The 17,058-nt window shown below is 43.5% G+C and overlaps 1 protein-coding gene across 2 annotated transcripts in view; it reads left to right on the forward strand.

Moving 5' to 3' along the window:
- The window catches only part of EDAR (ectodysplasin A receptor), a 77,835-nt gene that overhangs the window by 38,945 nt on the left and 21,832 nt on the right, over positions 1–17,058 (forward strand). The window contains exons 2-4 of one of the 2 annotated variants that reach the window (XM_010208111.2): positions 9,899–9,967; positions 11,448–11,570; positions 12,683–12,864. In XM_010208111.2, the coding sequence (XP_010206413.1) occupies positions 9,917–9,967; positions 11,448–11,570; positions 12,683–12,864 (356 nt within the window). In that variant the 5' untranslated portion in view covers positions 9,899–9,916. Of the gene's footprint in view, positions 1–9,898; positions 9,968–11,447; positions 11,571–12,682; positions 12,865–17,058 lie in introns of those variants that run through there. The other variant, XM_010208110.2, reaches the window with a different exon arrangement.

Below are 17,058 nucleotides of genomic sequence, written 5' to 3' on the forward strand. Positions count from 1 at the left end.
TAACCCACGTGAATTGCGAGCTCTTGGCTTGCACATTTCCAGCCCAGAGGATAACTAGTTTTTAAAACTAGCATACTCCCTTGAAAGGCTCAGCGTGACATAGCCTACTAAGCGGCTTATCAGATAATGTACCACTAGGCTTAATGCTCTCCTTAATGTAAACACATTAATTAAAAAAAAAAAAAAAAAAGAATGAGGGCCTCCGAGACATTATGAAGAGATTTTATGAGTATCAACTCAAAAGGGAAAGTATTTCAAGAGAGAAAGCCATTTCTTTCTTGCCAGGTACTGCACTTGGGCCACAACAACCCCATGCAACACCACAGGCTTGGGGATGTGTGGCTGGAAAGCTCTCTGATGGAAAAGGACCTGGGGGTCCTGGTTGAGAATTGGCTGAATATGAGTCAGCAATGTGCCTAGGTGGCCAAGAGGGCCAGTGGCATCCTGATTTGTATAAAAAATAGTGTGGCCGACATGACCAAGGAAGTGGCTGTACTCAGCACTGGTCAGACCACACCTCAAGTGCTGTGTTCAGTTCTGGGCCTTTCACTACAAGAAGGGCATTGAGGTGCTGGAGTGTGTCCAGAGATGGGCAATGAAGCTGGTGAAGGGTCTGGAGCACAAGTCTGATGAGGAGCAGCTGAGGGAGCTGGAGCTGTTTAGCCTAGAGAAGAGGAGGCTGTGAGGAGATATGATCACTCTTTACAACTACCTGAAAGGAGCCTATAGTGAGATGGCTGTTGATCTCTTTTCTCCCGTAATGAATGATAGGGCAAGAGGAAATGGGCTCAAGTTACACCAGTGGAGGTTTAGATTGGACATCAGGAAGAACTTTTTTCACTGAGAGGGTTGTTAAGCATTGGAATAGGCTGCCCAGGGAGGTGATGGAGTCATCATCCCTGGAGATATTTAAAAAACACATAGAGACTACTATGTGGTGCTAAGTGATATGGTTATTTTAGTAAATTTAGTTCATTTAGTAAAGGTCTTTTCCAACCATAATGATTCTATGATTCTACCTCCTTCTCTAGGATTGGAGGGAACCTACTTTCTAACTGTAGCTGTATGAGGCATGTTAAGCACAGAGGTTTCCCTCCACTGGGATGTTATCAGGACCCCCAGGCTAAACAGAGGTGTGAGGGATGCTCTTAGCCAAGGTGGTGGTTGTTTCTCCTCTTGCATGTACATGTGGTGGTTGGCATAAATAGCAGCCCCAGCAGGTCGTAGCTCGCAGTTACCCACAGATATGAAAGATCTGGTTGCTCAGGACTGTAACTCTGCTTGGCACTGGACCGGGAGCTGCATTTTGGCCTCTGTGCCCCATCCCCTCGCCATTTCCTTGAGGGGACCCATGCCCACAAGGTGGATGGGTGGACAGCGTACCAGAGGGTACTGCTCCCACCTACCACCCATCATCCCTCTGCCTAGGGCACAGAGGCCCGCGAGGCCTGGCTGGTGCTGCGGGTGCCCTGTGCTGTGCTCCTCTGTTGCTGCCTCTCCCCTCAGGCACCCTCCGGCAAGGCGCCCGCTCCCTGTGTGGCCCCTTGTTCCTGCTGGAGAGCCTTCCCTCCCCATGCTCCCTGATCTTTCCAACAATGGTGGCCTGGGCAGCTTGGGCTGTAGTTTTGAATTTAAATGCAGCCAGCCTTTAGTTTACAAAAATAATAAATTCCCTTCAAACAGAGTTATGTAAAAAGTCGAATCATAATAAAAAATGTTTGTTGGCAGCATATGTATCCTTTTGTCTGCGAGACAGAGAGGCCTGTTGACAAACAAGAGGCTTTTCTGGGATTCTAAAATCAAGTACCAAAGTATTAAGCCACGACCTAATACTGACTTCTTTCCATTTGCCAAACACAGTGAAACTGCTGCACTTTTGCGTAATGCTTTTGCACAAGGAAAGAAAGGACCCTCTCAATGACATCCTCCCCTGTGCAGCAACCTGCTCAAGGATACCTTCAGAGGTACCACTGTGCTCTGCAGCAGCCCCCTCCCACAGCCCTCCAGCTGTTATTCACTATGCTCAAGATGCAGCAGTTCAGATGTTTTCATGTATACCGTGGAAAAAGCAGAACTGCGTGTTGACCTCTAACAATTTCCTGGGTTTTAGCTAAGAAATGCAGATGTGCTGCAGAGCTAAGAGCAGACATTATTTATTGATGTTCACCATGGGATTTCTATTCTATTTACAATTTCCATAAATTTGGTTTGTGGTCACTGTAGGATTTCACCTCAACTTCTTCCCGTAAAGTATTTCTAAATTTTTCCACCTCTGTCCTGTCTGTCAGCCATTAATAGATGTTAGCCTCTGCATTGTGCTAAAAGTCCTCCACTTCCCAAATGCTGTGAAATTTGAAGGTAGATGACAGCTCACAGGATCAGACCCTGAGAAACAGAAGCCAAGTGTGAGCTCAAATCCTTATTGATCTTAACATAAGCCAAGACTCAGGTTGTTCTTATTAGGTTATCTGTTACCTAGAAAGCATAAAGCCCGGTAAAAAGGAAAAGATGGTAGAAAAACATCATCATTGCTTTGATGTTTTGTCTTTTCCTAATGAGTTTTTAATTTTCTGCTCCAAAGGGAAAGTAATACTTGTTGTAGGAACTAAAGAGAGCTTCTGAATATAAAATTAGTCATTTTCATACCAGCAGTTTTACCTCACCCCTGGAAGTAAAATGCCAAAAAGCAAGTTTCCTCTCTCTCAGGAGGGGTAGAGAGGGAAACTTCTTAGGAAGTGGTGATGGAGAAAGCACAGAGCTGATGTGGCACCAGGATGATGTGGTAGACAGTGAATGACTGTACTGTTGCTTGTTAATTCTTGCCTTTAGAATTATGAGGCTGGGGAACCTAATGTGCTCATCTGCAATTTTTCATGGTGATGTAAGCTCGATCTTCCTACCGTTTCCATGGAAAACTCAGGTGCCCAAACTGGCAGCTGCAAACTGGCTGCAAACTCTCTTGGGCAGCAGAGCAAGAGCTTTCTGGTGGGGGAAAAGAGCACAACCCTGATCTGCCTACAGCACACTGCTCTTACTGCTACCATTGCCAGAGCTTCTTGAAATCATAAGCCTTCCTAAAACAAGCAAGTAAGCAATCAAACCAGAAGGAATAATATCTCAGTTGAAGCACTTCTCGGCAGACACCAAGAGGGGCTGAAAATAACAGGGAAGTCTTCATGTAAATCACCTTAGAAAAAGGTTACTTTCAGAGAGGTGGAAAGCAAGCCTTCCCCACTGAGGAAAATCCATATGGGAACCAGCCAAAAAAGTAAAGACTTTTTTTCCCCATTACAAATATGAAGTTTCTGATTTTTTTTTTTAAATTGTGCGTCACTACAGATTTTTTTTTAAATTTATTTTTGTTAATTATAGAAAACAAAAGAGATCATGTGACTTAGCCTAAGGGTCAGAGTAGCCTTTTGACTGAGGGAGGTACAAGTCCCTGCTCACATTTTTGCCCTACTTAGTGTTTTCTTGTTTGTGTAAAGCAGTATCAACAACAGCAACCTCCATGGCAGGAGGTCATGAGTGCCTTTTCCTGCAGCATCAGTCCCCCAGCAAAATAGCAGCCTTTCTAGGAGGAACATCACTGAAGTGGATGTATCATGATGGGAGTTTGCAGGCTCAACAAATTACCATTTTCCTGCCCCAAAACCTATCCCATGCTCACCCACCTGGCATCTCTCTGAGCATCTGGATTGCTGGGGCAGAAAGAAGGGAGGTTTACTTGCAAGTCATGTGCCATGGGAGAACTTTGGGGTGGTGATGGAGACTATCATGCTCCCTCAGCAGGTATAGGTTTTGGAGGGATGCTGTTGGCAGATAAGACCAACATCATGGCAAGGGAAATGGGGTGGGGGTGGGGGGGGGCACCCAACTGGCTGTGGGTGCCCTGGGGCCAGGCAGGGAGAATCCAGAGTCCCTCAGCCCCCACAGCTCATTAATGCCCAAATTTACTCACGAACAAGCAAGGTCTGGTTGAAGCTGTGGCGGTCGAGGGCAGCCTTAGCTGTAGCGACCACGAGATAGTGGAGTTCAGGATCTTGTGTGATAGGAACAGAATGCCAAGCAAGATTGTAATCCTGGACTTTAGCAGGGCCATCTTTGGCCTTTTCAAGCAATTGCTAGGGGACATCTCGTTGGACAGGGTGTTAGAGGATAAAAGGGCCCAAGATACTTGGTCCCAGTTCACTTTTTCCAGGCTCAGGATCAGAGCATCCCAGTGGGTAGGAAATCAAGAAAGGGAGCCAGGACACGTGCATGGTTAAACAGGGAACTGTTGGGCAAACTCAAGTGGAAGAAGAGAGCCTGTAGATCATGGAAGGAAAGGATGGCCACTTGGGATGAATATAAGACTGTCGTTAGAGGATGTTGGGACACAAATAGCAAAGCTAAAGACTTGTTGTAGTTGTGCCTTGCAAGGGAGGTCAAGGACAACAAGAAGGGCTTCTTCAAATGCATTGCAGGTAAAACTAATGCTAGAGGCAGTGTAGGCCCACTGTTAAATGAGGCAGGTGCCCTCGTGACAGAGGATACAGAGAAGGCAGAGTTACTGAAGGGGACCTGGGGGTCCTGGTCGACAGCAGAATGAACATGAGCCGGCAATGTGCCCTTGTGGCCAAGAAAGCCAATTTAAAAAAAAAAAATCCTGGGGTGTATTCGAAGGGCTGTGATTAGTAGGTTGAGAGAGCTTCTCCTCCCTCTCTACTCTGCTCTCATGAGACCACATCTGGAATATTGTGTCCAGTTCTGGCCCCTCAGCTCAAGAAGGACAGAGAGCTGCTGGAAAGTGTTCAGCACAGGCTGAATATAAGAGGTAAAACATAAGAGTTTCCAAAGAAATACAAGGAAGAATCTCTTCACCTTGAGGGTGACAGAGCACTGGAACAGGCTGCCCAGATGGGCTGTGGAGTCTCATTCTCTGGAGACATTCAAAACCCACCTAGATGAGTTCCTGTGTGACCTACTCTAGGTGGTCCTGCTCTGGCAGGGGGGTTGAACTAGATGGTCTTTTGAGTTCCCTTCCAAACCTTAAGATTCTGTGATTTCTGCAGAAATGCATGCCAGCCATGCAAAGTGTGTGGGAAAGAACCTTTCCTCCTATCTAATTTTTACTTTTTTCCTGCACCATAGCCTTTTTTTTCCCTATTCCCAAAAACCTTTTCAGAAAGCTGATGGCCTGTCTACATGAGAGCCAACACCTGTCTTGAGTAAGGTGAGAAAGCAGGTTTGAATATGGACTTACAGATAAGTGAGTCTTTAGAGGCAGATAGCTCTTCACAAGGCTTGAGTGCCTTCACGTCCTCAGCATACAGTGTCCCCATTGACAAATTAAGGAGTTTTTATGTACCCTCTTGTCAACATAGCTCCCACTGGAAAAATCTTGTTTCTGTGCCCAAGCAGTGAGTAATTTTTTTCTGAATGGAGTTGCCAGATTATAGACACAATTCCAGTTTTACATGTAGCTTGAGCTGTTTTCACTTCCTTTTGATGTTTCAGGTAAAAAGAAGAATAGTTGTAACATTTTAGCACTTTTTATGTCTCTCTCTGGGATAATTCTTAAGGTATATGCAAGGTCAAAGAGATATAAAGCTGATATGGGAAACTGTAGTTCATGTTATCCTACAGTTGTGATATTGTTCCTTCAAATATTTTTTCACAACAATACAAGCTGTAACCAAGGCTACAAAACAGTTTCCTTCATCGTTTCTGTGTTTCCATTTGCGTATACTTGTCTCAGTTCATTCCCTCACTAAGCAGTCTCTCACTAAGCGCTGCCATCATTGTCACTCAGTGGTGGGCTTGGTGTAACCTCTTTCTTCCTAAAAGGAAAACTTAAATCATATCTTTTTTTCACAAGGCTGGGTCCAGACTGAGCTCTGCTGCTGAACTCTGAAACCTGTGAGGCCCTACAGTGAGGATGATATGCTTACCCCAGTTAAGAAGGATGCAGCAGCATCAGGACTGTATGGATATTACCCATTGAGCCCATGCAATCCCCATTGAGATCTGTTAATCTGTCGAAAAAGCAGTTTGAAAAGTTTCTCTCATAAACCTGGGAATTTGAGGCCAGTGCTGGATTTGTTGATGGCACCTGCCCATGATTATTTGTGTGAAGGCATTTGTCTTGCAGTCTGCTGTTAGAGATCTCGGATGTGGATTCATAATCAATACCGATTTGCTGACCACTCAAGAATTACATTCATAACCACATACCTGTTAACCAAACTGCTTCTTAGAAAACCCTGGAAGATAAAAATATACAGAAATACCAAAATGCTGAGATTGTCTGAGACAACAACTGCGCCTTTCCCTCTTGCAAAGTCAAGTTTTGTGTCCTTGAAATTGAATAAATGCAGAGACACCAAAAGAACTTACGACATCAAGAAACACGTATTTCTGTGCTTCAACCCATGGGTTTGATTTCCTTCTTTTTTCAAACATATTTTTAAAAAACAAAGAAAAAAAAGTCTATGATGGAAAATTATCTTTTGCACTGTGTTAATTACTGCAACCAACAAGAATTGAAATAACAGCTTAAGATATCCATCCATAGAAAGCTGTGAGCTTTAGCTTAGACCACCAGCTGTGGTAACCTCACTCTTTGCATGTCCTGTATTTATTCTATTTGCTCATAGATACTGTAAATGCTGTGACAGTGCTATGTTATCATCTAAGTAAAACATCAAGTTCAAAGGCTGACTACCATGAATGATGCTTTTTCTCCTTCGGAGAGCATGAACTAAGCATTTACTGCCTGCTGATTTATTTATTTATTTGATTGGTTTTATCTGCCAGTTCTTGGTAAGAAACCAGAGAGACTATATAGAGGAGCCTTTTGTCTGGGAGGATAAATATTTGAGTAATAGGGTCTCAGGCATCACTTTTCCTATTCCCCCAGGGCAAATTTGTGCCTTGCAGACTACAGGAGAGAAGCTGAGACAAGGAGTCTCTAGTATTTCTTGCTGTGGTTGCCACTGGGAAAATAGTCTTCCTTTTCCTGTCAGCTTATGTGTATATTCTTAACAGCTATTAACAAATATGCCCCAAAAGGCAAATATGGCTGTAATTAGCAACCCCTTCTAGTCATGATGAGGCTTGCTGTGTGTTGCACACCTGATCCACAAAGACAGAGGCCTGTGTTTTACACCTCCTCTCCGGAGACACCCACACAGCCTAAACAAAAACACAAATCAAGATCTACAGAGGGCTCAGCAGACAGGCTGCTGAAGAGCTCAAATTGCTTAGGAGCCATCATGTAGTCCCAGCAAAAATAGACCTCCAGCTCCTTCCTGCTCACCATCGCACATCATTCCACAGGAGAAGGTCATTTGCTTTGGTCAAAGCATGGTAGAATACAAAGGAAAGGTGCAGTGTCTATTAATTCAGCTAGAACTAATTGCTTTTCATGATTAGGAGTCATTAATAACTGGTCATTTGGCAGAAACTGGTTGATTGTCCAAGCTTTGCATATCTTCACAGATGTCAGCTAGAGACAAAAAGTGATCTTAGTACTAGAAGATCTTTTGTTGTGTGGATAGAATTAATGCATGACAGATAACATGGTGGCAGATGTAAATTACCATGCCTGAAAACTGACAGCTACCTCAAAAGCAGCCTGGCATATCATGGTAGATACCCTCAGATATCACCCCAGCTGAGGAGCTACCTATAGCCTTACTTGCATAGCCTTACTTACATCTTACTTTCCCATATGCCCACATTATAAAATTAAAGTAAGCTTTTTGGGTTTTAACTCCAAAGAAGGACAAAAAGAAAAAGAAAAAACAAACCAAACCAAACAAAGCACACTACCAGTTTATGGCAATGTACTTCAATAGAAGGGTAAATAATTAAATTTAACTTTTTTGCTATTCCAACTTGTGGAAAAAGTCACCCCTAGATAGTTCTAATCTGGCCATATTTAGCACTTTGAACTAACTGGCTTTTTCCAGTTAAAAAAGTATTTCCCATATGCTTGACATATTTTTGCATTTAATGACAGAATGCAAGGGAAAAAATATTCACATACAAAACATGCCCCCACATACATATTTATATTGAGACAGAAAAATGTTTTATGTGTGTATGTATAACTTGACACTTTCAACATTTGATGTAAATAAATGCCAAATGGGTGGAGAAGGTTGTATTATACATTAACGGGCTACGCTTCTTCATTTTGATTTTTCAAATCTGGCTATGATTGCATACAATACCTCAAACAGCAAACATCTGGGTGGCTTGAATGCAACTGAAGCACGTTTTTACTGTCAAACATATTCTTACTGTAAAGTTACAGATTCAAACTTTACTAGAGAAATTTTTGGTTCTCAGCAGCCTCAGACCCGGTTTATAATAAATATGATCATTTTGCAGTATCAGTGGGGACACAGCCTTAACAATATTCATATTTAAAGTCTAACAGACTCTTTTATAAATAGGGTTCAGTTTAACAGACATATGCATTAAGATTATATCCTTGGAACTTTTCCAAACAACTGCACTGTCATAGCCAAAGCCTTTGTCCAACTTACATGTTTGACAGTTTATACAATCGCCTGACTGTTTTCCATCTATTACCTCCAGATTTAGGACATTTTATCTCTGATTCTCTTTTGTTTCTAAGTTTCAAAGTGCAATTTCCTGCAGAAACGAATATGCTCATAATTCAGGTTGTCCACCCACCCACCCACCCAGTTACCTGTCTCAGCTAGTCCAATTGCTGGAAGGAATGTATAAAGCAAGTTTGTAGCTTGATGGTGGAGTGATATAATCTTTGCTTAATCTATTTAGTGTTTAAAAATGTAAATGTTAGTAGCTATCTCAAATATTAGAGTGTTGCTCTCATGTAGGTTGTATGCTCACATGTGGCACAAAGCAGTTAATTGTACTCTTCTGGGAGACTAAAAGCCTTGGAGTGTCTGAGACCTGGAAAAATTAAAGAGTAGTTTACATCTGCTAGGACCAAAGTGTTACAAATGTATCTCAAACATTGGAAATTTGAAGCTGTAAAATCCCCAGGGCATATTATGTGCTGTAACAATGCCATTAAATATGTTGTATCATGCTAACAAAACAGTTTGTTCCTTTTTTTTCCTGTCTCTCTTTTCCCCTTAGAAAGAAATACAGTTCATGAATATGCAACATTAGCTCTTATCCAAGATTATTTATTGGAAGAAATGAAATAATTAGCATGTGTGTTTATAACAGAGATTTCAGCATTTCTTTTCCCCAGCCTTTGTTATATCACTTCACATATAAGGTTTGGCTTCTTCCTTGGGTTTAACGTTTTAAATCTGCAGTTTGCTTATCAAGAATAAGAAGCAGGCAATGCTTCCTGCAGAAGCATTTGCACATGAATCTGCAGGAGCCAGCAAGGAATGAGCAGCCCTGGCATGTCAGCTGCCCATGCTGCTTGTCTTCAGTTAGCTCTCTGGCTCTGCTTTTTGCTGCTCCATGTATCTTTCCTAGACAAACCTGCTCTTGCTAGGTCGAGCACTAAATGGTGTAGGCACAAGCCAGGCTACGGATCCCTAACTCTCATTTAGCAGTCCAGATGTAATCCTTGATTCTACAGGTGGGAGAATTTCTCAGCAAGCCAAGAAGTGCTGGGGCTTAGATCTGGTTCTTCATCTTTCACAGATTTCTGTAAATGTTGCAAGAATGGACTGTCTCATGCCATCAGTCTTCTCAAAGAGATTTGCAGTAAAGGTGTGTAGTGGGTGTGTGTGTGTAAGTGCATGTGCACATCTGCCCCTTTCTTTGTTGTCTAAACAACAAAGGCATCACTCCCCTGTAACCTTTGTTCTGCTTATAAGCCTTTCTGTTCTAATTCTGGCAACACACACAACCATTTACTTATATTCATAAACAATCTCCAATTCTGTCTTTTCAGGTAAAATACCAAGAGAGCATGGCTCACCTGGGTGAACGTAAATGGACTCACGTGTTTCCTTTTCTGGTGGTAGGTATTGATGTGTGTACAGGTCTCTCCAGCCTGCAAAGATAACTGTAAAGATAAAATGCAAAGATAACTGTTTGCTTGAGTCTTTGCAAATATCTGTGAATTGTCATGACACGGCTGCAGATGACTTGGGTTGTGGACAGAAACTCAATGCAGTCATTGGTTTCCATTTGATAAAACATCTGGGCATATGCTGCATAAACTGAGGCTGCTAGGGAGAGGGGGGAAGAAGAAGGGCCCAGAATGGAGCAGAGATAGAAGGCACTGGAAGAGCTGATTAGCCTGGGCATCACATGAAGCACAGCCCTATCATGGTTGAGGGCCAAGGCTGTGAGTTATCTCATGTTGCTATAATTGTCCCTTTCAGACACATTTGTGGAGGCCTATTAGAGCTAGGAGGGGTTCCAGTGCTCCATCACCCTCACAGTGAACAAGTTGTCCCTTGTATTTCTTTGGAACCTCTTATGTTTTAACTTGTACACATTGCCCCTTGTCCTATCATTGGATATCATTGAGAACAGCCTGGCTCCATCCTCCTGACACTCACCCTTTACGTATCTGTAAACATTAATGAGATCACCCCTCAGTCTCCTCTTCTCCAAGCTGAAGAGCCTCAGATCCCTCAGCCTTTCATCATAAGGGAGATACTCCACTCCCTTCATCATCTTTGTGGCCCTGCATTGAACTCTCTCCCGCAGCTCCCTATCCTTCTTGAGCTGAGGGGCCAGAACTGGACATAATATTCCAGATGTGGTCTCACGAGGGCAGAGTAGAGGGGTAGGAGAAGCTCTCTCGACCTACTGCCCACAGCCCTTCTAATACATGCCAGAATGACATTGGTTCATTCCCCAACCTGTACTGGTACATGGGGTTATTCTTTCCCAGATACAGACTCTACACTTGCCCTTGTTGAGTTTCCTTAGATTTCTCTCTGCCCAGCTCTCAAGCCTGTCCAGATCTCATTGAATGGCAGCACAGCCTTCTGGTGTGTCAGCCACTCTCCCCAGTTTAGTATCCTCAGCAAACTTGCTGACAGTGCCCTCTGTTCCCTCATCAAGGTTATTAATGAATAGATTCAATGCTATCGGTCCCAGCACTGACCCCTGAGGGACTCCACTAGATAGAGGCCTTCAACTAGACCCTGCCACATTGATCACAACTCTCTGCCTCCTTCCCTTCACCCAGTTAACAACCCACCTCACTACCTGATCATCCAGCCCACAGTTTCTCAGTTTTGAGGAATAGCTGTGCTAACAAGCACAAACATCAGTGCTCTGAGAACCTTTTAGCAGGACTGGGTTGCTGAAAACTGTATCTGCCTCCATCTCATGTAGGGGTACCACTTCTGTTTCTGAGCTTTTGGGGTGTTTCATACTGCAGTCCTGGCCCTGCCACCTTCTGGGTGGGCAAGAGGAGGGGGGAGGTGTGGGGGATGAAGGTGGTGGGAGTGACAATGCTCTGGGATGCTCTCTGGTGACAGGTCTCCCTGGTGTACTCCGCAAGCGCCGAATACTCCAACTGTGGAGAGAACGAATACTACAATCAGACCACCGGCATGTGCCACGACTGCCCCAAGTGCGAGCCAGGCGAAGAGCCCTATATGGTAATTTCAGCTCCTCCCATTGACAGGAGGACACTTATCAAGCACCAAATGCAAAAAAATCCAAATGTTTTGTTACATGGCACTGATATATGTGTAGGAGAGAAAATGGAGAAGGACAGAGACACTTAAGCAGGAGCATTCAGGCCTGCACGTGTGTCATGGGAACAAGGCCCCACATGTGTGTGTGCGCTAGTACTCCACATCCCAGGAGCAGCTGGTCAAAAGGGATACTGTAAAAGCTAGAAGGTAAAAGTTTCACATGCAACCTCTGCATTCTCATCTCCATAGTTACTTAAAAACTGAGGCTGCCATTCCAGCGCGGTGTGATAAATTGGTTAGTCTGGCGTGCTCATTGGCCCCCCACACACCAAGAACTTAATTTTGCTTTCCCACTGAGATATTTTGGCACCAAGGGAACTTGGATGCTTCTGCAACATTTTAAATTATGGTTCCTAAGTAACTGCTTGATTTACAGCAGATAATTGTTGCTTATTAAAAAAAAAATACTAAAATCCTGTTTGGTTTTAATGGGATAAACATCCTATTGCAAGAATTTCACACAGTTGGTAGTCCTGAACAAGTACGTTTAAATAATAACTAGTTGGATTTAGTTTTATTTAATCTAAATGTAATGTTCAGCTGGGACATGTGAGTTCAAATGTTGTGAAATCTCATCCAAACATTGCCTTTTGTGATGTTCCCTCTGGGCTCTCCTAGCATGAAAGCAAGATTGCTGATACCCCTGCTGCAGCCATGTTTCTCTTGTAATCTTCCTCTCTGCTCCTCAGTTTTCAGTTCTCTTTCTATCTAAGCAGCAGCAGCTAAATTTTACTTCCACGACTTGCTGGAATATGACATAAGTAGCTATGGGGAGGCCACTTTCCAAGGAGCACGATGCTCTGGCTCCGTTTCCCTCTCTCCAGCACACAGTATGCTGCATCCTTATATCCCTCCATGGTCTTTTTAGGACAGACACTAGGGACCAAATTACATTCTTTCCCTCAGTATTATGTACTACAAAGCCAATGGCCCGGGCTGTGAAAGTTCCCTTTTGCTGGAAGTTGGCACACAGCGTGACCCCACTTGCCACTGACCTTGTGGTGTTGTTGCAGACATGTGGATACGGCACCAAAGACGAGGACTATGGCTGCATCCCCTGCCCTTCAGAGAAGTTTTCCAGAGGAGGTTACCAGATATGCAGGCGGCACAAAGACTGCGAGGGTTTTTTTCGAGCCACGGTCATGACACCTGGTGATCAGGAGAATGATGCAGAGTGTGGTCCTTGTCTCCCGGGGTAAGAACTTAACCATTGACTTTTGCTCTACCCAAGACACTGAAAAATAGTTTTTTAATGTCAAAACTTCTGACAGCCTCTCTTCATGTTGGAACTGATGATATTAAAGGCCTTTTCCAACTGAAATGATTCTATGATTCCATGTTCTAGCTGATTGTAAGTACAACATTGGTGAATTATGCTTTTTGGTCTGCTGAAACAGTACATTTAAATATTTCAAAAGCATTGGTGAATTTAGTAAATCAGAAGATCTCATTAATCTTACTGAAATCTCAGGGAAGAAGCAACTTTTGGGAACAACTAGAAAAACTAAAAATTCTCCTCTTATTACAAGTGGAAAGAGAACAGCTCATGTACCCAAGCACAGGTGTGCATTACCATTTCTGACACTCAGAAATTCAGTTTGGTCTTCAGTGCTGGCTTCAGAAGGTCACCTTGTAAGTCCTGCATCCTACAAACAAGCTCCATGAAGATACCTTGTAGGGCTCATACTGACACTACAACATGTTTAGGAACATAAAATATTTCCTCTCCAGAAATGAAACGCTGGCAGATTTGTCAGTATTTGACAGCATTAGCTAACGTAGCTGTTAGGTGAGATTTACCAAGGCATTTTAGTCTCTCAGGGTCCTTTCTAGACAACAGAAAGGGGTCTAAAGAACTGCTAATGTGGTGAATGTGATGTTCAGAGTAGAAACAATTTCTTGGGCTGGTTGAAGAGACTTAAAATAGATGTTGTTTTTAAGTCCAGCTTTGTAATGGTCTCCTACACTCAGTATAATTCTGATAGTAGTGGAGAGAAAGCAACTGCCACAATGAATATGTAAGCAAAGTATTCTTGGCTATATAACCTTTGAAAGTCTGCAAACCCAAGCATACTTTTGTTTTCTCGATACCTTTTTTTGTAGAGTGAGTAAATACTCTAAAACACAATCTCACCTTCCATACCTTTTCAGTTTCTGCTGGTATGCCTCTTTGGTTTAGAAGTGCAACTCTTACTGACGTTTGCCTTTTGTGCAGTTTGCAGACACTGTGTAGCCCACGCTACTTGTAGCACAGGGAACCCTGTTAGAGAGGCCCTGAAAGCTTCCAGGCTTATTCTGTCAGTGAGCCTGTGTGAAATTTTCACAGTTTACAAACAAAAAGAAGGACTTGCTTAGCTGCCAGCTGAGCAGACTGATGATGTGACTTGCAAAGAGCCCCCTCTTCACTTCCCCTCCTACATCATAAAGAGCAAGAAAGTTAAATAGTGGCCACAGTTGCTGTTTTGCAATTTTGTCAGGACTAATGAGGTCACCCAGGTGGGAACAGGGTGCTTGCTGAAAATAATCGCTTGCACAGCTGGTGCTTGGGGAGTAATCTCAAAACACCATGTTTGCACAGGTGTAACTTGTAGCAGAAACTGGCGTGCTGGATTCTGGCTGTGTGCCACGCTGTGTGTGACTCTCAGGTCCTGGGATAGCTTAGCAAAGGCAGCAGTTAAGAAGAAACACCCTCTTACTCTGAGCAATTCTCAAGATAAATTAAATATAGGCTAAAACAAGCTCTGAAGCTGCCTTAGTCAAGGTGATTTAAGATCCCAGAGGTTGTTCCTGTGTCCTGGTGAGGGAAATGCAGAGCCTCTGCATCAGAGCTGGGAGCTGACTGGCCACCCTCCCTTCTTGCTCCGGTGGCACGGGGAGAGCTAGGCATCAAGGTGAGTGGGGCCCAGGCAGTAAACCTCAAAGAGGGTCAATGGGAGGGAAAAATGAAGGTTTCCATTTTCAGAGGATTGTGCTTCCTTAACGCTCTGCAGGCATCCCCAAGGTAACAGCTCGCATACCATGACCTATACTTAGGGGCATCTCATCCCTTTGCTGGTTTTCACTAGCTCTGTTAAGTAGGCTAAGGAGAAGATGAGCATGTGGCATAGTTTTAGGCAAAACATCACTGAACTGGTAGCGTATTCCCAGTGGCTACAAGTGCCTTCCTCTATCATTTGCTTAAAATAAGTGCTGGATATTTTTTTTTCCTTCTATTTTTTTCACTACTACTGATAATCAGTTTTAGGGAAGAAGGAGACCTTTGGTAAAAGAGCATGGGTCATCTATGACTTCTCTGTGTCCAGGTTCCCTTCCATATAAAACTGGAATAACACTATTTGGCATACTCATAAGAAGGATGCAAGACTGAGACCAGGGAAGATTTTAAAAGCTTAACTCCAAAGCCGTGATTCTCAAAACTAAAGTTCAACTGCCAATCAACTCTCGAGGTACCTAGACTTAACCTCCTGGCACACTGCAGGCTTCATCCTCTCCTCCTGCACAAAAGCTCTTCCATCATGGTAAAGAGGACAGGTTGGAAATGTGGAAATTATGTAGAAATCAGACTATTTCCCCTCAATGGAATGATCCATCAGGTGTTCCTGAAGTGTGACTGAGATCACAACCAACTAGGAGAGCCACAGCAGGTCAGAACAAGGGTCACTGTAGTCTGGCCACCTGTCTTTGGTAGTGGTGTAAGTAGAAACCCACAGAGGAGTAAGAACAGGCCAAGCATACATAATGCATATCTCAATGTCCCAGCTTCTATTTTCAGCTCAGAGTAAGTCCTTGGTTTCCTCAAAAGATGGAATTGAAAAGGATCATCTTCCTTTAAAATGCAGTCAGAGATGCCTCCACTACTGACACTTCCCCCTTTCATGTGTTTGGCTGTGGTTACAGCAAATCCAGGTTCATTTGTCTTCTCTTTTATGTGTTCTAAGGGGAAAAATGATCTCTTGTCTCTGTTTTCTGAGTGAAAAGGTTTATCCCATGGATTTCTAATGAAAGTAAGTCCCTTCCTGCAGTTCTGGATAAGGCAGCAGATGCCTCCACCTGTGTTTCATCACCTCTCTGTTGTATCTCTGCAGACTATCCCCTGACAGTCCCTTCCTCCCCCATCCCAGTCCCAGGTGCTCAGACCCCTGCAGGAGGGTACACCTATACCCAGGGCCAAGTCACTGGGTGTGACATGACAGCATCAAGGTCAGCCCGCCATCAACCACCATGGTGTTAAGCAGAAAAACACTGAAATCTGTTTCTCAGTCTAGCCTTTTTTGTGGGTTTAGTCCCATCTAGGAACAAAAGACCATGATCAGCTGTAAGTATCAAGGGCCTTTGGGATGCCTTAAGGACAGGGAGAGGTCAATTTGTTGCTTATGGTCCCAGGCAAAAAAACAAGACTACTCAACTTGGGGAAGAAAACAGAAATTAATTTAATCCAACAACAATAAAAAAAACCATAACCCCCAAAACATAAAACCGAAAAAACCCAGAGTGGTATAATAATGAAGAGCACAACCAAACCTTTAAGACCACCTCCACCCAACCCCTCCCCTTTGCCTGGGCTCAGAGCCCTGATTCTGGTGTCTCTACCTCCTCCCCTGCTGAATGGCTCAGCAGGGCACAGAATGGGAGGTTCAGTCATTCCTTTCCTCCATCTTGTACTACTCCCCCACTTCCTCTTCTGGTGTGGATTTCCCTACTTAAATAGTGCTGGCTGAGGCACAAGTTTGGCCTGATTGGGCTGGAGGTGGGTCCATCTCAGAGCTGGGGGATGTTTTGAGAACTGCTTACTGAGACCAGCGCTGCAGCCCCTTCCCCGTTACCAAGCAAAAAGCAGCTCCACACAAACCCATTACACTTTTACTCTTAGATTTTGCCTGAAACACTTTGAAATCTGAGCCTGTCAGATCACAAGGAAAGAGTGGAAGAGTAATAATGTGAAAATTCATTATTTCATTACTGAGACACTTCTCCATAGTTAATGATATTAAAGGGATCAGATATTTCCAACATTGCCTTAGTGAACAGTTGCTTGCCACAAGCATCCTCTTCAATTTTCTTTATGTATCCTCCACTATTCTGCACTGTGGTAAAGCCCAAGAAATATTCTACTGGCTTGATTGAATTAACTCTCAGAAGGGCTGTTTGTCTTTCCTGAACCACCATGGCTGTTAGACTGTGGATCCTAGCTGTCCTGTGTTTTTCTTTATAGATTTATATGTATCTCTGGCCTGCGACTCATTTTTTTGAGGTTTGGCAGTCATTTCCTGCTTGTTTATTAACTGCTTCACAATCTAACATTACACACGCCCTCATAAGAAAATGAAGATGAAGTTTTGCTCCTAACGGAATGCTAGAGTGGCAGATGGAGCACAAAAGACATTTGAAG

Source organism: Colius striatus, chromosome 1 (assembly GCF_028858725.1).
Source record: "Colius striatus isolate bColStr4 chromosome 1, bColStr4.1.hap1, whole genome shotgun sequence".
Classification (NCBI taxonomy): domain Eukaryota; kingdom Metazoa; phylum Chordata; class Aves; order Coliiformes; family Coliidae; genus Colius; species Colius striatus.